Below are 11,252 nucleotides of genomic sequence, written 5' to 3'. Positions count from 1 at the left end.
GAGAAACCAAACGAACAAAAAATAACCTAAGATAATACATAGGATGGTGTTGCATTGATGCTATAGCAAAGGAAGAAACAATTAAGGTTAGAAAGAACATAGGATGGTGTCCTAATAATTAGAAACAAAGGAACAAAGAATAAACTATGATAGAACCTAGGATGGTGTGCCAATGATGAGAAACCAAAGGAACAAATGATTAAGCTTAGACAAACCTAGGATGGTGACCCAATAATGAGAAGACAAACAATTGAACTTAGATAGAACCTAGGATAGCATCCCAAGGATGAGAAATGAAATGAACAATGAATAAAATGAGATAGAACCTGGGATTGTTTTCCCAATGATGAGAAACCAAAGGAACAAACTATTAAGTTTAGACAGAACCTAAGATGGCATCCCAATGTTGAGAAACCAAATGAATAACTAATAAACTGAGATAGAACTCAGGATGGTGTCGCATTAATGCAAAGGCAAAAAAAAAAAAAAAAAACAATTAAGGTTAGATAGAACATAGGATGACATCCTAACGATGTGAAACCAAACCAATAAACAATTAAGCTTAGAACCTAGGATGGTGTCCTAAAGATGAGAAACTAAATGAACAAACGATTAAGCTTTAGATAGAACCTAAGATGACACCCCAATGATGAGAAATGAAATGAACAAAGAATAAAATGAGAGAGAATCATTAGGATGACGTCTCAATGATGATAAATCAATGAAGCTAAGAATAAACTTAGATAGGATCTAAAAATGGTGTTCCAACGATGGGAAAGCAAATGAAATAAGAATAAACCAAGATAGAACCTATATTGGCGACCTAATGATAAGAAACCAAAGGAACAAACGAATAAGGTTAGATAGAACCTAGGATGGTGTCCTAATGATGAGAAATGAAAGGACCAAAGAATAAACATAAATAGAACCCGCGATGTTGTCCCAATGACAAGAATCCAGAGAACCAAATGATTAAGCTTAGATAGAATCTAGGATGACATCCCAATGACTAGAAATAAACTGAACAAAGAATAAACTAATATAGAATCTAGGATGGTGTCCCCATGATGAGAAACCAAAGGAACAAAGAAGAAATTTAGAACCTAGGATGGTGGTCCAGTGATGAGAAACCAAAGGAACAAGTGATTGAGCTTAGATAGAACCTAGGATGGCATCCCATTGATGAGAAACGAAATGAATTGGGATAGAACTTAGGATGGTGTCCTAATGATGAGAAACCAAAGGAACAATGAAGAAACTTAGATAAAACTTAGGATGGTATCCTAAAGATGAGAAACCAAAAGGAATAAACGATTAAACTTAGATAGAAGCCAGGATGGCGTTCCAATGATAAGAAACCAAAGGAAAAACCAAATATTCTTAGATAGTACCTAAGATTGTGTCCCAATGATGATTAATGAGTGAAACTAAGAATAAACTTAGAAACTATAATGGAGTTCCAATGAAGAGAAAGCAAAGAAACTAAGATAAAACCTAGGATGGCGACCTAATGATGAGAAACCAATGGAACAAACAAATAAGGTTAGATAGAACCTAGGATGGTGTTCTAATGATAAGAAACGAAAGGATCAAAAAATAAACTTAGATAAAACCTATGATTGTTTCCAAATGATGAGAATCCAAAGGACCAAACGATTAAGCTCAACTCAAAATATCAATCCTAAAAAAAAAATGTTGTTTTCTTTAAAAGAGTCTTTCAAAGATAATAAACCCAAAATGTGAATTTTAACTAAATCACAAACAATTAAGTACTACAATTATCCAACTTTACAAATCAATCAAGCAAGCAAACTGAATCACCTTGCCTAAAGGAAGGTAGGTACTTTCTAATCAACCAACTACACACCATATTTTCCTCAACTAGTGTTCAACCTTGATCCTCAAAAATTCTCAATGGAGTCGTCAATTTGTGGATCTGCATTTTTCACGTGCATTCCCACTCATCGATGGGATTCACTTTTTAAATGATAAAAAATTATTGTTGTTAAAATCGAAGTTGCCACTTATTTTTATTTGTTTTTTTTAAGGAAAATAAAATAAAAAACTAAAAGCCTAAGAAAAATAACTCCTTAAGTTTTGGATAAGGTGTTTAGCACCCCTCTAAGCCTTAAAAAAGTCTCTAGAACTAGATTGAGGGAAATACGATAATTAATCGATTGACTAATGATACCAAGAAAGGATAAGGTGTTTATCTAAATTCAAATTACATGTTATCCATATTCAAACAAATATATGTAAGCAATCAATCACACGAGTAAGGAAGATAGGCGTACTACCTGAGCTGCAACTTAAGCGTTGTCACAAGACATCAAAGTTAGTTTTAAAAAAAAACACATACACACACACACACACAACATGTATTTTACCATAGTAAGAAATCTAACATGGTGAGTCAAACAAGCAATCAAAAAGATATATTAAGCATGATAATGATCATATATGAAGCTTTACATAACTAATGGAATCAAGATGCAATGATAAAAAGCATACCTGTATAGCATAAATAGCTTACAATGTGCTTCCATAAGACATGAGAGGTTAGATCAAAGTTATAATAACAAACAATAAATAAAAGAAATCCTATCATGCATGGTATCTAAATATTATAACAGAAATGACCAAAGTATAAGAAAACACAAATAATTAAATAAGTCGTGTATACAACTCCCAAAAAAAAAATAATAATAATCAAAGGTTATGATTAAAACATGTAGCAAAAGGGGTAGCACACTATTATCAAAAGAAAAATTATAAATTAATATCTAGGAACATCATTTTATCATGAAATTAAGACAAACCTCTCTATTATGCCTATATCACAATACAATAACCAAAGTCAAGCAAGATAAGTCAAATAACACCAAAAAAAAAAAAAAAAGGCAAAGTCAAGTAAAGTACAAGATTTTTAGCATGCGATCATAATAGGAAGCATCATAAAAAAATATCTTGAAGTGGAATTTAATTACAAAAATTTTCAGGAAACATCTCCTACACGTCTAGAATAACATAAAAAAAAACCCAAAATGAATTTGTAAAAATATTCAATGGTCTCCTAAAATCATAAAAAAAAAAAAAAAAAAAAAATCATACATATCCTTCAAGTTGTCTAGTTTACAAAAATAAAAAAAATAAATAAAGCCCAAACTAGGGAGCCTTAGAAAGTATTTTAAAACACTCAAACTTATTAGCTATCCAAAAACAGTCATGTGTAGTAGGCACGAATTTGAAAAGTCATCTCTCTCAAGAAAATGTATTTTTTAATATTTTATGTCTCAAAATTCAATCTTAAGAAGTAAAAAATCTGAGGAAAATATTTATTTAAACTTAAAATATCGAAAAGTAATTTTATTTTGCAAAGTGCTCTCAAGTGTACAGAAGTAAGCTTAAACAAAACATGTTGAAAGAGATGATCATAATTTTGACTTCAAGAAAATCTTTTTGACTTGAATAATATTCCAAAATCAAGTTCAAGAAGTAATGAACATCATAAAATTTTTGGAAATCTTTTTTTAAATACTCTAAATTATCAAAACGAATTTTAAATCCCAAGGGTTAGTAGTTGAGTGGAAACCAAAAACAAGAACAAGTTTTGAAAAATTATTTCATATAAGGATTCCATCAAGCCCCCATTCAATATCCATTTGTTTTACTTGTGTATTCCCATTAATTTGGGAGCACAAGTCCAAGCCTATGTGAATAAAAACAAAATTTTGAAAACTAACAAAGGAGAATGCAACTTAGATGAAATGAGTTGCATCATTTTAAAAGAAAATGTGGTTTTTTGCCTAAACCAAGAACGAGTATTTTTTTCAAAGCCTTTTGATGATTTAAATACTTTTGAAAGTAATTTTAGGTGCAAAAAAGGAAACAAGCGAATTAAGAAATCCCAAACAATAGTCATAGATTAGGAAATTTTAAATTCTAACATAAAGGAATTTGAAAACAAAACAAATAAACAACTTGGATCTCCTTTTTGACCACCTTTTACTCATGATCCAAGAGCCTCAATCCTGATGGAGAAAATCTATTTTTTGTGAAAAGAAGGGAACAACTTTGATTCAACTCAAAATGTCAATCCTAAAAAAAAAAAACTATTTTCATTAAAAAAAACGTCTTTCAAAGATAATAAACCAAAAATGTGAATTTTAACAAAGTCCCAAACAAACCAATATGCTTTCAAAAATAAAAATCAAGACTTTTAATAGGATGAAAGATAAGCCAACACCATGAATAATACATAACAACCAGTAAACTAAAATCCTAAGAATTTTCTAAGCTTTCAAAAATAAATATCAAGACTTTTAATAGCATGAAATAAAACCAAAAGATCTAGAATCTAAAAAATACCAATCTTCTAAGGCTGAAACCTTTAATAAAAATAATCATCAAATTACATAATAAGGAAATTTAAGACCTAAGAATCAACAATCTTCCAAAGATAAGAATTTTAATAACATAGTGCAATCAAAGACATGCATAATAATAAGAAAATCTAAAACCTAAGAACTACCAAATTTCTAAATATGAGAATTTTAAATATAATAATGCAATCAAAGGCATGCATAATAACAAGAAAAACTAAAAAATCAGAACTACCAAATTTCTAAAGACAAGAACTTTAAATATAATAACACAAGAAAATTTAAACCAAAGAACTAACAAATTACTAAAAATGAGAGCTTTAAATATCATAGAGAAAAAACCTAATAACACAACCTAAAACTAGATGATTAAGCACTACAATTATCCAACTTTACAAGATAAAATTTTAATAGCATGGTAAATAACCTAATAACACAAAACCTAAAACAAGATGATTAAGTACTACAATTATCAAACTTTGTAAGATAAAACATCATGACATCAAATCAATCAAACTAATTAAACTAATTAATTAAAACTATAAAACTCGTGAATTAACTTGAATCAAATAAACTAAAATGACACAAGCTTCAAAATAAAAATTTTATCCTACAAAACAATTAATCTAGTGAGCTATAATAATAATAAAAAAAATTATAACCTTTCTATATGATACAATAAATAAAAAATGAAACTAAAAACAATTCTAACTTTTTAATATAATATGATGAACTAAAAAAACTAAACTAAAAAAATTAAAAACTAAACAAAAAAATTATACCTTTCAATATATATAATTATTCAAAACCAAACTAAAAAAAATCAACTTACCTTCCCATTGTTGCGTGTGTGAATCTCTTCTCCATTATGGTGCATTGAAACAGACAACCGCTTTTCTTAAGTCCAACGTGCGGCTACTACCACCATCTTATGGTGTGTCCTATGGATATCTTTCCAACTGTGTATGGCAGCCTTTATGTGGCTGTGTGTGGAGAATTCTCTCCAATGGAGTCCCATGCTACTGCTTGTTGTGGGATGCCACCCAAATTGTGGTGTGTGGTTGCCTCTTCTGTGCGTGCCTATTACAACCATAATTTTTCAAAACTAAATTAACTATGAGATCAAGAGAATAACCAAACTAATGATTTTTAAAAATAACTAAACCAAGCATAGTATCAACAAAGCAACCAAACTAATAATTTTTTAAAACTAAACTAAACATGAGATTAATGGAATAACCACATACTAATGATTTTTAAAAGAAACTAAACCAACTATAAAACCAACAAAGCAACCAAACTAATAATTTTTATAAATTAAAATAACCATGAGATCAAAAGAATAACTAAGCTAATGATTTTTAAAAATAACTAAACTAAGCATAGTATCAACAAAGCAACCAAACTAATAATTTTTTTTAAACTGAACTAAACATAAGATTAAAAAAATAACAAAACTAATGATTTTTAATAGAATTAAACCAAACAAAACAACCAAACTAATATTTTCAAAAACTAAACTAAACATGAGATTAACGGAATAACCAAACTAATTATTTTGACAAGAAACTAAACTAAGCATGATTTCAACAGAGCAACAAAACTAATAATTTTTCAAAACTAAACTAAATATGAGATCAATTGAATAACTAAACAAATGACTTATTAAAGAAACTAAACTAAGTATAATATCAACAAGACAACCAAATTAATAATTTTTAAAACCAAAACTAAATATGAGATTAACTAAATCACTAAAATAAGATTTATTCTCTTTTTTAAAAAAAAAAAATTGAACTAGGCATGACATCAACAAAGGACGGTAACTTGTAATTTTTAAAAACTAAACAAAACATGAGATCAACCAAATAACTAAACTAATGTGTTTTAAAGGAAACTAAACTGTGCATTATATCAACAAAGCAACCAAACTAATCATTTTTCAAAACTAAAGTAAGTATGAGATCAAAAGAATAACCAAACTAATGATTTTTAAAAGAAACTAAACTAAGCATAGTATTAACAAATCAATTATGCTAACAACTTTTAAAAACTAAACTAAACATGAGATTAATGGAATAACCAAACTAATGGTTTTTAAAAGAAACTAAACTCAGCATAATATCAACAAAGTAGCAAAACTAATAATTTTTACAAACTAAATAAAGCATGAGATAAAAAGAATAGCCACACTAATGATTTTAAAAAGAAATTAAACTAAGTATAATAAAGCAACTAAACTAAAATAATTTTTTAAAACTAAACTAAATATGAGATTAACAGAATAACCAAACTAATGATTTTTAATAGAATTAAACCAAGAATAACATCAACAAAGTAACCAAACTAATCATTTAAAAAAACTAAACTAAACATTGGATTAACAGAATAACCAAGTTAATGATTTTGGAAAGAAATTAAACTAAGCATGATTTCAACAAAGAAACCAAACTAATAATTTCTAAAAATTAAACTAAGCATGAGATGAACAAAATAACCTAATGAATGATTTTTAAAAGAATTAAACCAAGCATAATATCAACATAGTAACAAAACTAATAATTTTTTAAACCTAAACTAAATATGAGATCAATTAAATAACTAAACTAATGATTTTTAAAAGAAACAAAACCAAGCATAATATCAAGAAAGTAACAAAACTAATAATTTTTAAAAACTAGACCAAACATGAAATCAACAAAATAAACAAACTAATGATTTTTTTTTTCAAAAAAAAAAAAACTAAACTAAGCATAATATAAACAAAGAAACCAAACTAATAATTTTTCAAAACTAAACTAAGCATGAGCAAGGATTGAAATATTGGTAAATACTGATATATCGATACTTGGATTTTACAGATATATTGAAAATTTCGAAGAAATATCGATGGATATTTTTCATCAAATATCGGTGAGACAAAAATTATCCAAAATTGATGGGAAAGCATAGAAAAATCCAAAGAATGATAAAATAAGGAAGAATATACATGTTAAAGTTATTTTATAAGTGTAATTGACATAAATATGGTCAAAGAAAAAAATATCAGTAAACAGTTTACGATACTTGGATTTTAAGAATAGAAAATATGAAATTTGGAATTTTACACATAGAAAGTTAGAATTGAGTTAAGAAATATTTGATTTTATTAAATGAAAACAATTTACATATAAACATAATACATATGACATTGCAATGGTCCTTAATACCAAAATGAAGATCGATGTGGTTCCATCATATTGTTATTGTTAGATGAAGGGAGCCCATCTTGTTGAAGACAATATTCATACCAGGACATGGAGTTTCGATAGTATTGATTGTATGTACAAACATGCCATGCATAAATTTCTTAAGTCCTACCGACAACCTGTCCATGGATGGGAAATCCAGGGTTTTCCCATGTGCTCGTTTGAAATCCTTGTTGTTGCAGTTGATGTGGAAGGTAGTATGGCATTTGTGTGGAAAAAGGATAGTTATACCTTTCATACTCTTCATCAGTGGAACTTGAAAGATTTTGAGGAGGCTGACCATAACTCATTGCATAAGGGCCATAAATGTAGGCTTCGTTTGATGAATCACTGAATTGAGTCTCTACACTCATTGACTCAAAACTGGCTGACAATGAGTCCTCGTTGTATGGCATCATCCTTCGTTGTCTTCCCCTATATGGCTTTCTAATGGCTCCAACACCTAGATCGGCTCTTCTAGAGCCGTGGTCTTCATCTTGAGTACAATGTGTGAAATCATCTTCACAAGTAAATGCCAATGGTTGTCCACTTTGTTGTTGTTGTTGTCTAACATCCCCTTCATCATTTCTAGGGTCGCTACCATCATTGGTCCCCTCTCCTCTTGAACCATCATAACCAGAAGCGGAAGTACCAGTAGCACTAGGTCTACTACTATGTTCAACACTTGTCGAGTCAAAAGAAGGTCGAGAAGTGACTGTCAGCTGAGAAATTCCTTGTCGAAATGAATCTCTCGTGTCTTAGCTGAAACTATCAATATGAACTTCTTCGGATAACACTCGATCAACGTCAACACCTGCTTTTCGGACATGTGCGACAATTCGTGGGTCGGGATTTCCATCTTCATCATCTAAATGAAGAGGTCTAACCCATTGAAACAATTGGTTATCTTCTTCTTCACCAACCTCAGTTGCAATGTCAAGTAAATCGAGGTAATCTTTCTCTGCAACTTTGTCATGTTCTGCTTCCATGTCACATATCTTTAGTTTCATGTTATAATAACAAAAAACTAATTGTTGGAGCATCGGGTAAGCAAGCCAATTTCTTTGTTTTGTATGAATTAAGGCAAACGTGCTCCAATTTCTCTCACAAGCTGAAGATGATGCAGTTTGCGATAAAACCTTGATGGCCAACCTTCTTAATGTAGGAGTGTGATTTCCATACATGAACCACCATTCAGCTACAACCAAATAAATGATATCAATACTTATATTGGAAAGCTACAATAATATGCTAATGAAATGAATTATTAATTCACAAATAATACTCATCGGGAACCATTTCTGACCTCGAAGCAATCGTTGCTCGATCACCGAATCCTCTTTTTGCATCTCGGAATAGTATAATCTACATATTAAATAATTGAAAGTGAAAAAATTGATTAAATGAAATTCAATTATTTAATTTATATTATAACTCTAATAATTTACCTCATTTCCAAATTGACTAAGACCTTCTGATATAGGATCTAATTTTGCAAAGACTTCATGAACAGCTTGAAGTAGATCAGGATCAATACCAACTCCACATTTATATTGAAATCTTGGATTAAGAAAGAATGCTACAATACTAAAGTAGAAATGTAAAATTAGAATGTTATGAAAGACACATATTAAATACCAATAAATTTCGAAGATGAATAATACTTACCTACTGCATGAAGAGGATGTTTAAGAGTTCTATCCCAATGATCTGCAATTATTTCTAACACCATTCTTTAGCATTAAGTCGAATGAGGTTCTCTTTCATAACTCGAATCAATTCATACACAAATGGCATTGTAGGAACAACTTCTGAATCGACAATGCGAAGAACTGTGTATAGCGCCTCATATATTGATACTAGCTTTCCCACTCTTTCCCAGTTTGCATGGTCAAACATAAGTGATTCAACTTCTTTGTTGATTAATGTGTGACTTAAGTTGTGTTGTGCCCATTCATCACTGATAAACACTTTCTTCAAGTTTGCTTTCTTTTTCAAAAGATTGTCTAGGGCTATATAATTGGTTGCAAATCTTGTTGCTCCAGGACGAACTATGTCTCCACCACACACCTTCCGCATCTGCACAAGCAACCAACTATGGTTATAAATGAAGTTGGTTATCTTTCGAGCCTTTGTAATCACATCTGCAACACTCGTCCTTTTACTAGTGTCTTCGAACATTAAGTCGATGCAATGTGCTACACACGGAGTCCAATAAAGATTGTATTTCTTCATTAACAACTTCCCCGCCTTCACGAATTCCGACCCATTATCTGTAACTATTTTGACCACATTTTGTTTGCCAACTTCCTTGATCACATCCTTCAACAAACCATATATGTATTTGTTGTCCTTTATATTATTTGATGCATCAACAGATTTGAGGAAGATTGTGCTACCTTTTGGATATACCATGAAATTAATTATGCTTGATTTCATGGGCCCAGTCCATCCGTCAGACATAATCGTGCCTCCATAAGTCTTCCACTTTTCTCTTTGAATATTGACATAAGCTTCCATGTCTTTGTACTCCATATCCAAATACTTGTGTTTGATTTCATAAGGAGACGATGGTTCTATACCCATACCTACCATCCATATATAATTAAAGCATATAAGAACATTTGTGGTAATCATACTATATAAATAGTGATGATATTGTTAAAATGAATACAACTTTTAAAATTATAGTAATTACCTAATTATTGTGCACCAACAATCATGTTCTTGAAGTGGTGAGAGTCTGCTTTATTGGGCGGAACACTCTCATATATGAAGAACTTACTGATCAAACGTCCCATGGTTTCCTCGATGGCACCACATTTGAAAAGATTTTTCATATTTTTTTGTCTTGCTGTTGAAGATTTGTACAATGAGGGTGCATCAAGCAGTGATGGATCTGAATATCGAACACTTTGCGATTTTCGCATTTGCCTTGTTGTTGGATTGGTTGGATGTGAAGACTCACCTATTATAATTATTAAAATTAAACATATATGTTAATTTAATATTATTGATAAAGTTGATAAGAAACAGTAATAATTCAAATTAATATTATACCTATTTTTCTTTTGCCTTTTATAAAATGTTCTTCTTGTTGTCGATTCCATTCAGCAGCTTTTGATGCTCGAACCGCTTCTCTATAAGCATGTCGCTCATCAGGGTGCATGTCAGCCGGATACATATACACATCATCATCTCCATCATCATCATCACCACCAAGGTTCTCCTCATCGTCCTCATCAATTACATGCCTATGTCTTCTTCCCATTGTGTCTCGCAGTTGAAATCGAATCTCTTTTATATCTGCAGCTTTCTTCGCTTTTGCCTTATTTTTTTGCTCTAGAAGTCGTCTTATTTCTTGTTTCACTTCTGGAGGCATGTTAGGACACTTTTTTGTATTTGAATTAGGGTCTGTATGTGATAGGTGAAATTTAAAATGAGTAATCCCACCACTCTTTATTGCCAACCCACATTAATTGCATTTTGTTCCATTTTTGTTCCCTTCCATAGGTGTACAATATTTCCAACAAGGATCTCAACCCATGATACCGCTTTCACGCCATTTTCTAAAATTGAATTATGAAACTAATATCAAATTTAAAATTATTAAAGATAAAACATGTAAGAAATTTAATATTCA

The 11,252-nt window shown here is 30.3% G+C and overlaps 1 protein-coding gene across 1 annotated transcript; it reads right to left on the bottom strand.

Annotated features, from left to right (window-relative positions):
• Positions 1-8,881: 8,881 nt before the first annotated feature.
• LOC117930476 lies at positions 8,882-10,991 on the bottom strand. Its single transcript, XM_034851130.1, has 4 exons — positions 10,685-10,991; positions 9,339-10,197; positions 9,058-9,196; positions 8,882-8,974 (listed from the first exon to the last, which is right to left on the bottom strand). Exons 1-4 carry the CDS (start codon positions 10,989-10,991, stop codon positions 8,882-8,884), a joined length of 1,398 nt encoding a protein of 465 aa, XP_034707021.1.
• Positions 10,992-11,252: the final 261 nt, after the last annotated feature.

The sequence above is a fragment of the Vitis riparia genome, chromosome 14, assembly GCF_004353265.1.
Source record: "Vitis riparia cultivar Riparia Gloire de Montpellier isolate 1030 chromosome 14, EGFV_Vit.rip_1.0, whole genome shotgun sequence".
Taxonomy (NCBI): domain Eukaryota; kingdom Viridiplantae; phylum Streptophyta; class Magnoliopsida; order Vitales; family Vitaceae; genus Vitis; species Vitis riparia.
Note: the sequence above shows the minus strand (reverse complement) of the source record. Positions and strands in the feature narration are given on the sequence as shown.